The sequence below is a fragment of the Arachis duranensis genome, unplaced genomic scaffold (genome assembly GCF_000817695.3).
Source record: "Arachis duranensis cultivar V14167 unplaced genomic scaffold, aradu.V14167.gnm2.J7QH unplaced_Scaffold_57721, whole genome shotgun sequence".
NCBI lineage: Eukaryota > Viridiplantae > Streptophyta > Magnoliopsida > Fabales > Fabaceae > Arachis > Arachis duranensis.
The window spans coordinates 43345-59928 of NW_026264970.1; the positions used below are offsets into that span (position 1 = coordinate 43345).

At 44.0% G+C, this 16584-nt stretch overlaps 3 protein-coding genes across 3 annotated transcripts; all 3 read left to right on the top strand.

Annotated features, from left to right (window-relative positions):
- Positions 1 to 5207: 5207 nt before the first annotated feature.
- On the top strand, positions 5208 to 6925 carry LOC127744544 (cytochrome c oxidase subunit 3). Its single transcript, XM_052256658.1, has one exon. The coding sequence runs from the start codon at positions 5896 to 5898 to the stop codon at positions 6691 to 6693; it is 798 nt and encodes a 265-aa protein (XP_052112618.1). The 5' UTR covers positions 5208 to 5895; the 3' UTR covers positions 6694 to 6925.
- A 60-nt stretch (positions 6926 to 6985) lies between these two features.
- Positions 6986 to 8769, top strand: LOC127744546 (NADH-ubiquinone oxidoreductase chain 3). The gene has a single exon (XM_052256660.1). The coding sequence runs from the start codon at positions 8413 to 8415 to the stop codon at positions 8767 to 8769; it is 357 nt and encodes a 118-aa protein (XP_052112620.1). The 5' UTR covers positions 6986 to 8412.
- Positions 8678 to 13307, top strand: LOC127744545 (ribosomal protein S12, mitochondrial). The gene has a single exon (XM_052256659.1). It carries the CDS (start codon positions 8818 to 8820, stop codon positions 9193 to 9195), a length of 378 nt encoding a protein of 125 aa, XP_052112619.1. The 5' UTR covers positions 8678 to 8817; the 3' UTR covers positions 9196 to 13307.
- The last annotated feature ends 3277 nt before the right edge of the window (positions 13308 to 16584 follow it).

Consider the following 16584-nt stretch of genomic DNA (forward strand, 5'->3'; position numbering starts at 1 on the left):
TCCGCATAGTTGAAAAAATCTATGTTTACGTACGGGCGCAGGTACTACGGGAATGGGAAGGGTACAAACAAAGACCCCCAATGACCAAACCATAGGCCCTATAACAAGAACAAGAAGGGTGTCAAAGCCCGGCCCTCGATCTGTGATTTGGATTTGATCAAGTCCGCATTAGAAACAAGACATCACGGGACCTACCCTAAAGATGAATGAGCCATGTAACCACTCTTCCCCAACCCCAAGTGGTCAGCGCAGAGACAAGATGCTTACAAGGGAGTGAGCGCATTGGAGTCTCTCCTCGTTGCTAGTCCGAGACCTGGGTCTAAAGAGCCTAATCCAGTACAGATCAGATCATAAATCGCTCTACGCTTTGAGCCGGCTAAGTCTTTCAAGTCCACTGATGCCTTTCTCTCACCATCTTTTCTCTTCCTTCAACCCGGATGACAACAGTTCCAGTGAGACCAGCTTCATCAATAGCAGGGTCTTAGCTTAAGATAGAAAACTAAAGGTTGCACGTGCTGGGGTTGGGATTCTTTCTTATTTATATATAGCAAATTCCTCGCTGGCCGATCTCCCCTTTCACCTGGTTCTATTCCAAAATATATTTCCCGATGTGATTACTTTATTTTTACCCGAGGTTGAATCAATTGTTTCAGCTCTGGTTCAAATGGTTTCAGGGGTTGGTTAGGAAAGGCTTATCCGCTGTTCTAGAGTCGTGTTAGGTGGGAATTCTCATTTTTTTTTCCGTGGTGAGGTTGACGTTCAAGAGAAAGAGATTCATATTCAAGTTCCCCCAGGCCAAGGGGGGCAATCAAGCCTTTTTGGTTCAGCTAGCCCAAAGTGAGTCGGAATTTCAACTGGCAATAAGGAGATTGGTTAAAAGAAAGCCTTAAGCGCAAGCACTAAGGGAATCCCATTAGAAAGCATTAAATTAGCATTAGCAAGGACGGTTGGTAGTTGGTAAACTAAAGAAGAACTAGGCTATGGCTCAACTTGCAGCAAGTCTAGACTTCCCTGGCTTAGCAGGAGGAATTGGATATTGAACCCTTTAGTCTGGGACTTAAGGAAGTTACGGAGGAAAGCACTAACGGTATAACAATAGGGAAGAGGCTTGTTTAGCATAGGGCTAAAAAGAAGCCCTATAAGCTGAAATATAGTACCCGTAAACCCCTTAGTTCCTCTTCTTTACCTAGGGGGCGGCTTTGAAAGAAACAAACAAAAAGGCTACTTACTAGCTTTGCGATAGGAGCTTGCGCGTGGGCCCAAGCTCTATAGGAAAGAAAATAGCATAGAACATAGAAGCGGCTACTCTTTTGCGTTAGGAGTTATGTTATTGTCGTTTAGTTTAGCTTTCATTTAGGAGTGATCCTTATCGCAATCAAGCTGTGTCAGTTCCTATTGCTCTAAGACTGACAAGACAATAGGATAAGGGAAGTCAGGAAGGGAACCATAGAAAGGATAAAGGCTGCTGGTAGAGCCAGAGAAGAATCCGGAAAAGGGATTGGAGGCAGATCCGGACCCGAACGAAAGAGCTCTGCGGCGGTCGGTCTCTCACTTCATCTCGATGGTATTGTAGTCTAGTTTGAAAGGAACTAACTCAAGGACTGAGAAGCTCGAACGAGCAGCAGCTGCCATGCCTTGAAATGAATCCCAACAACCGGAGAGATAGATAGATGGAGCGGATAGAAGAACTGGCCTACCTCCCCTAACTGCAACTGTTATCGCTGGTTGAACCGGCTAAGCCACCTCCGCTATATAAGCTTAATTAGCTCGCCTCGTCGAAATACATTTTTGGGACGTATTCTCTGTCATATTCCAGCAGAGTCAAGGCCCATTTTGCTAATCGGATAGAATCTTCGGTTAAAGGCAAGACTGCTTTGGTCATCAAATCTTTGTTTGATAGGACCGACTCTGGATATCAATTTGATTTGGTGTTCAAGTAGGTAGTGCCTTAACTTTTTCCACTTCGAAAGCTTCACCATACGGGAATGCCACATTCACTCGCTTTCGAGGACTTCCAACAACACTGGCTGAGGAAGGAAGCTAATTCCTTGCTTCAGGAAAGCAGCTAAAACAAAGAAATAGACAGACTTAGACGAGGGCATCTTGAACCCCTCTCCCTACGGTCGAGTTAGCCCATGACCTCAAGATCAAGAAGAGCCAGCCATACATAGAAGACAAGGGAAGACCTTGCTCGACCAAATGAATGTAGCAGCAGCATCATGAGATAGAACCCGGTCCTGTCCCGGCTGTCCATCTGTGGAACATGGGGCTGAAGACCTCTAGAGTACCTACTAGAAGAAAGACAGAACCACTTGGCTAGGGGGACAAAACCATTTGGAGGAAGAAGCAGATGGAAGACAGGGTCACTTGTGAAAGAACTAGCCGAAGGGGACCATCACAGGCGGTGGATGACAGGCTAGCTCACCAAGAACATCAGGAGAGGTTGGGGAAGACTTGGCTGCGGCAAGTCAAGGAGAGGTTAGGTCAAGGACAGAAGTCCCATCAATCAGAAGAAAAGGATGTTCCAGGAAAGAGGGGAACAAGGATATCCAAAAGAATAGGCCTTGAAGCATGAATGAGGGGAGACCGGTCTAAGGGCTGCAAGATATGCTAAAAGGTTTAATCAGTCCACTAAGGGATGACCTCTTCTACATGATTTCAGCGAAGTGTTCAAGTCAAGGACTTAGGCGATCAAAGAAAAGAAGACTTGAAAGAAAAGCCTTCTCCACAGCAAAGGCATCCATCCAATACAGATAAAGCGTCATATACAATGAATCTATCCTTTGGAAACCACCTATTCCTCTCATCGACTACCTTCACTAGGGTCAAGATTCATGGTTTTCTAAGGGCGGCCCATTTTCCTTTGATGGAGCAAGGGATTGCTTTCGTCTCTTTCCTTCTGGGCCAGGAATGGAAGTTGTCGTTAAGCTTGGATCAATCGATAGTGTGCTTATCGCTCTACTTCGCTTGATTCTCATGCCAGTGGACTCGTCGCTCAGCTTTAGGCCTTATTAGCTTAATTTCTGAAGTGAACATGAAGTCCGAATTGAATAGATACTGAGAAAGCGTCTTTCGTGATGAAAGTAGCAAGTTCGGATTCAGGATTGAGAAAGAAATCAGCAAAGCGCAGCTGGAGCTGAATCTATTTTAGGAGGCGTAGGGTAGGCTCTTTGGATAGATTGACTGGCTTAAGCCGATGAACCTGCTTCTACCACTGACGAGCTAATTCGGACTATGCCTAACTAGAGGAAGAAAATCACCTGATCTTGGCTCGGCATCTTTTGAAAGGGAATCCAATATCTGGTAAGAAAGGTCGACTCGAAGCGGAGAAGCTAGAGCTCACTCGACCCGGGAGGAAGTTTCATTCCAAACAGCTCAACGTTTGAGCTAGGAGATGGGCTTTTAGACCTGGAGTTTCAAACTGACCTTTTGGGATCGGAGTTGCAAACAGCTTGACCTTACTTAGGTAAGGTTGGGTAGGGAGGTCTTCCCACTTCCTCTTCCCATTCATTAAAGGGTGCTAAGACGAACTTCGAATAGAAAGTTGACTACTATTATTAATTGCAATCATAATCATTTTAGACTTATTCAATAAAAGAGAAGCCTATATCTATCTGCCTACTGTGAATAATGCTTCACTCCAAGGCAGCTTATTAGAGCATTGAATTGACCTCTAGTATCTCATCACTTATCAGATGGTTTTAACAGGCTTTCTACTAAATCAAAAGACTACTCGCTCTTAAGGCTTCTTTCGAAGAAGCCAATTCGATGCACTTCCTTGATTGACCGAAAGGCAGGTCCAAGCAGAGACAACTTTTGCTGACCTCAGATGCATGTGTTAAGCATATAACTAGCGAGCTAACCATACTTCGGATATCGCCCCTATTCGATAAGGCAAGGCCAGTCGCTGGATTAATACTAAAAAACGGACCATTCCTTATCAGCTAACTTTTGGCTAAGGGACTGCCGGAAAGGATAAAGTCAACCCATGCGCCAATCGCCCCCATCTTACTTCTCCGAGTTCGTTATATTAATATTTATATATATAGAAAGTTGCCGGGTTTTCACAATGAATAGGAGGGGGGGCGGGCGATTCATCTTTGAGCTATTTTGCTTGGCCACTGCCACTAAAGAAATAGTCTTTTTTCGTTTTTACCAAGATAACAAGATAATGAGCTAGCCACAAAAGCTATCACTGAAAGAAGCCGCAGCTGGCTTAAAAAAAAAGCCTTTTCGTTGTCACCACTAACCTCGATCGATTGGAGCATCGGGTGACTGGATAGCCCAATGAAATCTAGAGGGTGCATCAGAGAAGATGTATCAATCATGAATAGACCAGTCGAAAAACCTCTTCCAGTGCATTCTACCGACGCTGGGGGACTGATTTATGCTGTCCATGTTGTCAGCCCATTTATTGCTGCTCCTCGATCAGTTCATTGGGCTTCTTCGGCTAAGAAGATTTTCAATCAAATACGTTGTAGCTGACGAAAACACGGACCTATCTCCGGCTTACTCTCCTGATCACCGAAAGATGGACGAGGGCTTCTCTTACCTCAAAAACCCCTTTCCGTAGGTAAGGATCAACAGGATTGGTTGGGTAACTGGAAGCTGACTGATCAGCTCGAAAGAAGCCCGCAACGAATTCAGAATGATTAGGAAGGGCCGGACCTCTCTTGACCGAAGGCCTGACTTCTCTTCTCGAGCTCATGGACTTTGTTCATGGGGGGGCACTGAGCAAATCGACTACACGGAACAATCAAGCCCGAATTCCCCTAGATGGAAGAAGAATGTGGACAGATGGAACCAAAGAGGTCCCTGCTTAGCGCAGGCTACTTTTGAGCCCTAGATCAAGAATAAGGTGTCCCCTACACCGGACCGGAATCTCCATCCCGATTAGGAACCACAATAGTGATTCTCAATGGCTGGTTGTCTTTCAGAACCTGCTTCTGTGCTGACCAAGAAGCAGAACCAAAGCGAGCAGGCAGGACCAGTACCCTTAGTTGTTCTATACCTTGCAGGAGAAAGGAAAAAGTAGCCATTCGGGTATGAAGTTGCTTGCACATTGCCCCCCAACTCACACAGCTAGGTTTCGAGAGGGCTCTATCGATCTCCGGAACAGGGGAAGAAAGGGAGGAAGTGGGTGGTATCGTATATAAGATTAAGGACGCTTTTCGAAGTAATGTGACCGAAATATCGTAAGAGAAGAAAGAATTGAAAAGAGCCTATTCAGTTAGTCAGAAAGCTAGATCAAGAAAGCTGCGCCCAATAGAGCAACGCCTTGAGTAGACCGATAAGGTCTCGCGAAGCCGGTCACCGTACGCCTACGATCCTATCTGACTATTGAGGAGTTTGATCTTCTATCTTTTGTTCAATTGTGCGTGCTTTGCTTAACACATGCAATCGAAAGAATGTTCGATCATCAAACTTAGACTCAATGAAAGCTGCCGTTCACGTCAGGGTCCGAAGGAGATGTAGTCACTTTGAGTCTTTCTTCTAGATTGGGTTGGTGGTTAGTAAGGAAAGCCGGGTGTGGTGATCCGATCAACGAAAATCCATCCAGAAATGACATAGTAAGAATCGCACTAATCCGCGACCAGCAAGTTTTCCGAAACCAAACTGAATAGAATTGTGACTTTCAAAAAATGCTTGCTGAAAATCAAAGAAAGAAGGTCCATTTTCCCACGTAGTTCGTCGGTCAAACCTACGATTCTCTTCTTAATAGAGAGATCTTTTTCTAGTTAGACTTCTATCAATGCAATGAAAGAACCATCCCTTCCTATTTCTTTGTCCAGTCAGATAGAAATCTATAGATATATACCCAAAAGAGCCCTTCTTTACCACTTTAGGGGGTGGGGGTGAAGGGGGGGTTTACATACAACCGAGGCAAAGTGGTTTATGATTGAATCTCAGAGGCATTCTTATCATTTGGTAGATCCAAGTCCATGGCCGATTTCGGGTTCACTCGGAGCTTTGGCAACCACCGTAGGAGGTGTGATGTACATGCACTCATTTCAAGGGGGTGCAACACTTCTAAGTTTGGGCCTTCTATTTATCCTATATACCATGTTTGTATGGTGGCGCGATGTTCTACGTGAATCCACGTTGGAAGGACATCATACCAAAGTCGTACAATTAGGACCTCGATATGGTTCTATTCCGTTCATCGTATCGGAGGTTATGTTCCTTTTTGCTTTTTTTCGGGCTTCTTCTCATTCTTCTTTGGCACCTACGGTAGAGATCGGAGGTATTTGGCCCCCAAAAGGGATTGAGGTTTTAGATCCTCGGGAAATCCCCTTTCTTAATACCCCTATTCTCCTTTCATCCGGAGCAGCCGTAACTTGGGCTCATCATGCTATACTCGCGGGGAAGGAAAAACGAGCAGTTTACGCTTTAGTAGCTACCGTTTCACTGGCTCTAGTATTCACTGGCTTTCAAGGAATGGAATATTATCAAGCACCCTTCACTATTTCAGATAGTATTTATGGTTCTACCTTTTTCTTAGCAACTGGCTTTCATGGTTTTCATGTGATTATAGGTACTCTTTTCTTGATCATATGTGGTATTCGCCAATATCTTGGTCATCTGACCAAGGAGCATCACGTTGGCTTTGAAGCAGCTGCATGGTACTGGCATTTTGTAGACGTGGTTCGGTTATTCCTATTTGTCTCTATCTATTGGTGGGGAGGTATATGAGGGAACGAAACAGTGGATTGAGGAATGAAAGCTCGAAGACAAAGAGAACCCCAAAGAATTACTGCAGCTTTACCACTCCCTAATATACTCAATCTTCCACTTTCCTACCAAATCTCTCTTTATTCTGGCACATAAATGAAGGGATCGAAGATACTTTGGCGGATTATGTTCACCAAGAAATGACCCGAAATTGGATCTTGGTCTATTTGATATTGTTCTTTTTTTTCGATAAAAAATATGTTTTCTTGTCTCTCGTTTCTGAAGAATAAAATCGAAGAACCTAATGGATTAGAATTCCGCTATGTGACTAGAGAAAAAGAAAATGCCAGTTAATGATGTCACACGAAAATAGAAAGCCAGGCAGGACAGTAACTGACCCGCCTTCTATCCTCGTGTGTGATAGGGCAGCCGAGAAGCTTCTGTGCTGTCCGGTGCTTACCAAAGCGCATACTCTACAAACCCGCTACTGGACTATTCTATTACTATTTCTACTATGGATTGATGGACTTATGGTTCTCCGCTTACGAGAGAATGGCTTTGCGTATAATGTATAATATTAAAATCTAGTAAGAGTTGAAATGGAATAGTGAGTTGCAGGGTATTCTCCAACAGTAAGAGCATATTCTAATTCAATTGCACTAACAGCGGGAGCTGCTGCCTAGTAAAGGGACTGGATTGGAAAGGTTTTTTGTTCTTTGATCCATTCCCTTGCGCTTGAACTAAGGGGATTGATGTCACTAGGCTTAATGGAATAGGTTCCAAAGGCTATCTAGAGTCGAGTAAGTCCTAAAGGATATCGCATAGCAAGCCTCCCTTGAAGGTTACGATCCTATTTCTGAGGGAATGATTTTTGCACAAGAAAGTAATACAGAAGACATCTTAGGAAGGGCGGCTATGTAGCAGTATTTTTCCTTTCTTACTGCAATCAGAAGTGGGACTATTTCTCGAAGGAGATGGGGGACGTCTCATCCGAGGGAATCAAACTCCCCTTGGGAGTCCTTTCCATCGGTCCCTTATGACCCGCCACCCTTACCAGCAGGCTCAGTTCCGTCTGTCCCGTCGTTACCATCCATTGGCAGTGATTATGAGGTGGAGCAGCCGGCTCCCATACAAGCACCAGTGGATGACACGATGGAAGCTGACAATAAACCCCATGGTTATTGGGCTATTCGCCGAATAATCATGGATTACTTGAAATCCGATATGGACACGCTCTTTGACCGACCCCCTTCTTACAGTAAATATCGTCGGGTCTTCGAGCTGGTAGTTGGACCCAATTGGAAGAGTAAAGCTAGACTCGTTGAGGTATTGGCGGATATAGCCAACAACCCGGCAAATAATCCTGTAAAAGAAAGGTCGCGTCAAATAATGAACGACATCTTCGAGCGGCAAATCAAGGAACGAGATCTTGACAGCTATGAATTTGAAGAATGATAATGTGGGATTTGTTGTCTTTGGTAGTTATTTTTTAGTTCACGGCATATTTGGGTATCCCCGGGATTCGGGACCCACCCATGAAGTCATCGGGGAGCTAAATCATTCATTTCGTTTTTATGTCTTATACCGTTGCAGCTAAAATAACGCAGGGAATCAATAGGCCAACCCCGACTCCCGGTGTTCGAACAAGTCATTAATGGTCGGCTTCATTGGTACTACCCTTTCTTTTTTCTGTATGCCGCTCCGCGAGCAAGGAGCGAAAGAACCAAGTGGGCTGTGGTCATGTCAGAATTTGCACCTATTTGTATCTCTTTAGTGATCAGTCTGCTAGTTTCTTTGATCCCACTCGGTGTTCCTTTTCCCTTTGCTTCCAATAGTTGGACCTATCCAGAAAAATTGTCGGCCTACGAATGTGGTTTCGATCCTTTCGGTGATGCCAGAAGTCGTTTCGATATACGATTTTATCTTGTTTCAATTTTATTTATTATTCCTGATCCGGAAGTCACCTTTTCCTTTCCTTGGGCAGTACCTCCCAACAAGATTGATCCGTTTGGATCTTGGTCTATGATGGCCTTTTTATTGATTTTGACGATTGGATCTCTCTATGAATGGAAAAGGGGTGCTTCGGATCGGGAGTAATCACTAGTGATAGGGCAAAAATAGGGAGGAAGGACAAAGGAAAGAGCGATGCCTACATTAAATCAATTGATTCGTCATGGTAGAGAAGAAAAACGGCGCACGGACCGTACTAGAGCTTCGGATCAATGTCCCCAGAAGCAAGGAGTACGCCCGCGTGTTTCAACGAGAACACCGAAAAAACCTAATTCAGCTCCACGTAAGATAGCCAAAGTACGATTGAGCAATCGACATGATATATTTGCTCACATTCCGGGCGAAGGTCATAATTCGCAGGAACATTCTATGGTCTTAATAAGAGGAGGTAGAGTGAAAGATTTGCCAGGTGTGAAATCCCATTGTATTCGAGGAGTAAAGGATTTGTTGGGAATTCCGGATCGAAGAAGAGGCAGATCCAAATATGGTGCAGAAAAACCCAAATCGATATGAATGGAGGATGCCTCTGGAACTTCTTTTTCTCAGTCAGGAGAGGTACGAAGTCACTCGCCCCTATTCGATAAGTAAAGGAGAGGGAACAACCACAACGTTATGCCCTAAAATTGAAACGGAGCCCTTCCGAATGACCTATAATGGAGTCTAATACACTAGACAAGAAAGGGAGAAACCGGGCCGACGAAAGAATACCGCCCGTCCGATTTCTTCGTCCGGTTTTATTTTACTTTTTACAGATATTTTGTTTCTAAGTTTCCGGACTTGCCCTTCGCACGATTCTCTCAAAAAATGCTTGTTCCAATCGGAACTGCATGAAAAGTAAAAAAAAAGGTTCTCTTATTTCTAGAGAATTCCTGTTGTATGGATGAAGGAGTTCAATTGGAAATTCTTAAGCCCGGAGATGGGAAGGTGGTTTCTTGTTTGGGAATCTTATCGTTAATATGGATTCCCCATAGTCTCGGTGTCTGAGGATTTAGAGGATCCTATATATAAGCACGATATGATTTCTTCATTATAGATTTCGATATTTTTCGATAAAAAGATGGATAGGATTTCTTACTTCCACTTCCTATAGGACATGAGGGCTTCAAGCCTATGCTAAGAGAGTAAGGTTCCTGTCTCGATCCTCTTTCTTCTTTTGCTTTCCCTGCAAAACTCTTCTCGGAAATTGATTGCTTTAAACTAAACAATAAAGAAATTCTCTTCCCTTAACTTAATAGGGGCAACTCCTACTTAAAAAAAGATCTATTACTTGAAACTTGTTTTACTATTTTTTTGTGGTAGTTGTCTGGACGTGGCCTTTCTTTCATTCCTTAGGTTAGGGAGTGAGAAGGAGGGCTAAGGGGAAAAGGGTGGCCCCCCCTACTTCCCCGATTGGAGAAAAGCAGTGCGGTTGTGTTTGCCTTTATACTTTACTTGGCAAGCGAAGGAAATGGCTGATTAACCCCCTCCTCACTAGGCTTCTTGAGTTAAGTTCTTTAGTGGACTTCTCCCGTTAGCTCAAAGTCAATCGAAGATAAAATGGAAAGGTTTCATCTCGTTCCCCCTAATGGGTCTACTTGGACTACTTGTTCGTCCTGTATTCAGAAAAGAAAGCGGAGAATAGGATTCCACTGATGCGATATGACGAACTGGACGACCCACGTCATTTGAATCAAGGCAAGGCAGGCCTAACAGAAAAGGGAATAAGGGGCGTATTAGACTTGAGAGAGCAGATAGGCGCGTAGCCCTGAACCAATCAACCTGCTTCGACCTATAGAGCTGAACCCAACTAAGCGCTTTGAATTAAAAGTTTCTTTTAAACAAAGCAATCCTCGGATCCCGATGGCATGGTGAGCAAGCTGTAACGAATCGGAAACCGCCAATATTTATTCCGCATTCATTGATCTGGAACCAAGGTACATGAGAGATATCGGGCTAAACATGCTGTCTTTTTTCCCTTGGAACTGGCTAGCTTGTTGAAGACATTATAGATAGAATAGATAGAAGCTCGGGGTAGAAAGAAAACCTGAGATCATGTTCTCCCTTGATCAATTCCCTTTAGCTTAGGGCGGGAATCTGAAGATGACCTGACTTTCCCCCTCCCCCCATTCCTTGTCACCTGCCAGTCATGTAGATTAAGTTCTTTGTTCTACTGTCTTTAAAAAGAGGAATCAATTCTTTTCTTGATTCCCATTTATATGTAGTAAGAAAAATGGAGACTGGGGCAAATCCATATCGCCGAATCACGTAAAAAGAAGATGTTATCAAGCTCCTAACTCCTAAACTTTATGTGAAGTGGAAGTGGCTATCGAACCTGAATCTCTTGAGAAAGCAGCTGAACTCGGATCCTCAGTCTTGCTTGGGTTGCTGGTTGATGTAATAGAATAGAGGTTAAGGGTTCATACTTGTCTCCCGATTCCATGGGGCTGGGTCAAGACCATTAGTACAATACCCGTCTTTCTCTCTCGCATCCAGACTCTTCCATGAACCCGAGGAGATACGGTGCGAAAGAATGAAGGATCCCCTTTTCTGGCTAAGAAAGGATTGGATCCCTTTTGTTTGATTAGATCTCAATCACTTAGATAATAGAGTAGAGTGTCTCACGCCTCTCTTCCAATGCCAATCCTCCGCCGATAGGATGGTTTTGATTGGCTTGAGGCTAATCTATCGCCAAATTAAGCCGACCGGCTAATTCTGGGCTAGCCATTTCCGCTGATCTTCCTTATTCCTATGGGCTGGTTGCTTCTTAGTGAAGGTGGGCTGGAAGTCAAAGCAAAGAAAGAAGCCACTACTCGGGTTACGTGTTCAGAGACGAGGTAAAAGGAACTTGTAACATGAACATCCAGCTCTGTCTACTAAATAAGACTATTCCAATCCAAAGAGAGGAGGCAAAGTCGCCAATTCCGGTTCTTCAAGCCGAGCGCCGACACCAAGCCAGTTGATGAATTGACTTCTCTATGCGGGACATGGAGTGTGGAGTAAAGCCCCCCTTTTCCTTTCTGGAAATACATAATTATCTCCTCGCTGGTTTATGCCCCGAGATGTGCCATACCTTTTCCGATCACAGGTATTGTCGAACCGTGTCTTTCAAAACCACCGCGTTGCTGGATTTCATAAACCTCTTCTTTTTTTATGCCTACGTTATAGTGGGATTTGCCCCATCCAAATAAATAAGTGGAAGCGGTTATGAAAATGTAACGAGGAAGGCCGCCTTGCAGTTGGTTCGTTCCAACCAAGTCTGATCCGCTTGCTAGTTTCCTGATCCCGGGAGAGGCAGGGGGAGGTCTTTGTCATGATCCCATAAATGTACTACAGGCTCCCCGCTATGGTATGGTTCCATCGAATATCGAATAAGGTAACTTAAAATCCTCTGCGGTCTATGGTCTTTCCGTTTATGTCCAGTTGCTGACATCATGAACGAAGTTGGGCATCATCGCTGCTCCCACACGAAGAAGGAAGCCAGAGGATAGAGGCGTTTCAATCTCAATGGTATGTGAGGCCGGGTTTGCTGTTTCTGTTATGGGCTTTATTTTCAGTTTGGCCTAACGAATAACGCTTATTGGTAAAGGTTCCCATTTTTAGTTATTTAGGTGTTAATTCAATAACGAATATCATAAGAGAGGAGGTCTAATCAGTTATTCATTGAGTCGACATAGTTAGCTTATTATGATTAAGATTCTGCTTTTCACTTTGTGAAGATTCTGTTGGTGTTCAGTCTACCGCCCCCTCTTAAGGGGCTTAGTACAAGATCTCAAATCAGGTTCCCCCTCTTTCGTCAATTAGTTGATCGAGAAACCTCTGCCCAATAGAGCAACGCCAAGAGTGGATCAGGCCATATGCTTGAGTGGTTTAGCCCGCGAAGCCGGTCACCGGTAGGCCTAAGATCCTCTTTTTGACAGAAGAGCCGAAAACCTGATTAAGCTGTGCCGAAATGATCTTGCCGTGCTGCTATTACCCTAAACAAAGTAGAGTCAATGTGAAAGAAAGGTACCTATCGAGCTCTAAGATAAAGTTAGTAGAGTGGTCTGCTCCTCTAACTCGAAATGAAAATATCGTAGGAGAAGAAAAGAAAGTGGATCTAGTGCAGAACCTCAACCAACCGGTGGATCCGCCTTTCTTCGCGCTGACTCTGCGTCAAGTGAGATGTGTGATAGCTGGCATGTTTACCAGCAGCTAATTGTGCTATGAAAGGATTTGGGTCTCTAACGTAGAAAACGATCGATCAAGTCAATGCTTCGGTTTCGGTAGGACTAGCATACCCCAGTCGCTAGCTTTAGTAAACTATTTAACCTCCCGATCTGGTTAGCAGAGCGCACCAGAAGTCAATAAAGAAGGACTCGAGATCCCGAAAGAAGAGCGGCATGCTCGCATAAATGCTATTATGTAGTCAGTCTCGAATCTCTCCCTTATGTGATTACTTCGTCGATCAATCTCAAACTGGTGGAATTATTATAGTCAAAGGAAAAGAGGGAAATTCTCCAGTTTCTACTACTGTAGGGCCGACATCCTACTTCCTGGTCTACTGGCCACATTAGATACATCATTATCCCGCTGCATGAACCAACGTCTACCAATGGAAAGGCCAAGAAGAAGGGCCCATTATGGCAGATCCTGAGCGAAGGCTTTGAGAGATACATGCTTGTGTTTACTGCAGGAAGGGAGTTGGGAAGCGTTTATACGCTGATCCGGAGGCGAGGCATGCTACCGAACACAAAGGTTAAATTAAAGGAAAGAAAGACAATAAAGCCAGTAGTTGTGCCGATCTTGTTCGCCTGAGCGAATTTGTTAATTCAAGGAGATCCGGTGGTATTCAACCCCAGGCCAACGGCCAATTCTAGTCCCTTAACAACCACATCCGGATTCGTTGAGACATCAAATCAGTCCGAAGACACTAAAGGAAGATGTGGAAAGGGCTCATTATTACTTATTCTATTTTCTCCAGAAAGAGGAAGAAGAGTGTACAACAGATACATTCATCCCATCCAACAAAGACTTTTTCTACAATTATCAAGAGCTAGACCTATTCTCCAGCAATAGATTACGAGGGCTAGACCTATTGATCATAACGGTCCGCTACCCCCCTCAATTGATCCTTTCAGGCAAGGCTCTAAGCGAATCAACTCATTTGTGAACGAGTTTAAGGCTTTGACCGATCAATTCTATGTCCAAAGGAATGAAATCTGAGGCTGAAAGCTTCCGGTGAGTATGCAGGTTCTAGTATGAAAGTTACGGAAGACCTGTGTAAGGGCATGCGGAGTTGGAACCTCACTGGCTTGGCTTAAGAATGCCAACTCACTTTGATAGCCGAGAGAAGCCATCTCTATGGACGAGAGTTTCGGATGCGCTAAGTGACAATGGCTAGATCTTCGTTGCAGTCTTGAAGCTAGCGTTTTACTTCCATTACTGGACGGAATTCGCTAGCGACGATGCAAACCTTATCCCTTTCTTCCCTCAACGATTGGTAGCATTTCATTCCTCCCTGAAGTTCCAATAAAGAAAGAGTCTACAATGAAGGTCAGCTGGCAGGTGTGACCACTTCCCGTGCTCGCCCAATATAGTCTAGTAGAGTAGAGCTCAGACGCTTCCCATTGTCCGTCTGGTTGATGAAATAGGGGTTCCCGGTGAAAAAGAGGAGAGAAGGTGAGAACTCTCAATCGAAGGCGTACAATCATGCTTCCCTTCACTTTGCTTGTTTCATACAGGACTCTTCTTTCTTTAAGGAACGGAACCCTCTTGAATCAATTGACTAGCCGAGATAGATGAGTTTCATAAAAGATGATTCTTTCGTATATTTCGTAGAAAAGGTATCCTACCGATCGGAAGTCTTCGTTGGGACCCTTTCAACCATCTTCCTTTTTCAAGAAAGCTAGTATCCTATTTCTTTAATAAGAAAGAGCGCTAGCGAGCTTCTATTCTCTCCGTAAAGTCACCGCCGTACTAGTTATCTGAACCCGAACAACTGGTCTTAAAGAAAACGAATGAAGTACCGAACGAGTGGAATAAACGAACGGAATACTTGAAGTGAGTCTAACGAGTAAGACAACGCCGGAAACCTAACTAGGAATCAAACTAGTCTTCTCCCTTATTTCTTTTATGAACTCACTGACTCCTTTTTCCTTCTCCCCCACTTCGTTCCTTTCCAGTGAGTCAAGCGAGTCTGTTTCGTTCCTCTTTCTTCAAAGAGTGGCTAATTCCCTTCTTCCGCTTTGGTTGGTTTATCCTATCCCTTTAGTACATCTCGGGCGATGAGAGAACCTTCCATACTTGTTTCTTAAGTAAGGACAGATATTCAGTAACAACTTCTTACCAGACAAAGGACTTGGGTTCGATCGGACTATTTGGTTAGTTTGAGGATTCTCACTTCCCTTCTTCGAGCATAGCATGAAGCTACCGAAGGAGTGAAACGACTCTTTTCACTCGACTAATCATCCGTCAGACATCAAGAACAAGGTACGTAAGTCACTGTCCTGTTAAGGAGTGAAACCCAGGTACGTGTAGTCACTCATAGCTGGCTATATGAGTGAGTACTCCCACTCTTTATTGACTAGAAAGGCTATCGAATCAGAGAAAGAAGTAGTAGTTCTTACTAGACTTACACTATGACGGCTAAGAAAGTCGCGTTTCACGAGTCATACGTAATTAGCCAAGAACGGGCGTTATAAAAGAAAGCCAATTATCAGCCTTAGAATCAAAGAATTTTGGTAATTTACCATATCCAGGATAGACCGAATGAGTTGAACGTAGTGAAACGAAAAGCTCTCAGCTATATGAGTAAATGAGTAAGTACGTACCTACATTGACTACGTGAAAGCAATAAGACTCTGAATCGCTCGTATCCCATACCCATGGGCTACTTCACTGGTACAGTAGATAGTTAAGAAAGAGAGCTTAAGGTGCTAACATCTAATTGTAAGGTAAAGGCGTTAGCTCCCCTCGCTTCGCTCGACTTGCTTCGTTTCTTTAGCAGCTACGGAAGAGCTCGCTCGAACAAGCAAGGGCTTCACTATTTGTGAGTTTTCCGTTCCGCATCAGCAGCCTATAGCAGGAGCAGCAGGTGTGGAAGGTCTTACTTTGGAAGCCGCTAACGCTAATACAGCTAGCGCTCAATCAGTTTGATTAGTAGCGACGCGAAGTAAGAATACAAAATCCGCTGCTTTAAAGAGGAGGACTGATGCTGTCAGCTCAGATAGAATTGGAAATGATTAATCTGGTTTCGTGGCTTCCTTTGTCCCATGGGAAAGACGCTAAGGCTTCCACCCTTGCCTTCTTGCTGGAGTTTTCTTGCTAGGAAGAGAGAAAGTTAGACAAGAATTATCATAGATAAGATAGATTCGTTCTGCCCTTTGCTTTTCTAGTAAAGTGAGGTAAGCTTAGCCTTGTGTGACCTGAAGTCGGCGACAGCCGGGATACCAGAGGGCATAAATTCCAATCTGACTTCAGAAGCAAAAGTCAAAAGTCTTTCTCCAATCAAAAGGATATAGAAAGTGATCCGTTGATCAAGATATAAAAGCGGAAGCAAGAAGTGGTATCGTATATAAGAAAAGGAAGCATTTAGGAGTGATCTATTCAATAATATCATAAGAAAAGAATTAGCAAGTAAAGTAGTACGCCCGGTAGGTTCTACCACTTCAGAGCCAAAAGATCATTAGTGAAAGAAGGACCAAGGAGGAGTAGGAGCGTAAGCCACTCGACAGGAGAGGAGCGAAGACAGACAGAATCGAAAAAATTAGTTCATGCCACGACGATCTATATGGAAGGGCTGTTTTGTTGATGCATTCCTCTTGATAATGAAAAAGAAGAGAGATCTTCTTTTGAACAGGCAATTTGGGTCACGTAGATCTTCTATTTCGCCGGAATTCGTTGATTGCTCCGTACGAATTGACAATGGAAAAACTCCTGTTCGTT

Excerpts from the sequence above, each read along its gene's own strand:
- LOC127744545 (XM_052256659.1), top strand. The coding sequence starts at position 8,818 with ATGCCTACATTAAATCAATTGATTCGTCATGGTAGAGAAGAAAAACGG.
- LOC127744546 (XM_052256660.1), top strand. The coding sequence starts at position 8,413 with ATGTCAGAATTTGCACCTATTTGTATCTCTTTAGTGATCAGTCTGCTA.
- LOC127744544 (XM_052256658.1), top strand. The coding sequence starts at position 5,896 with ATGATTGAATCTCAGAGGCATTCTTATCATTTGGTAGATCCAAGTCCA.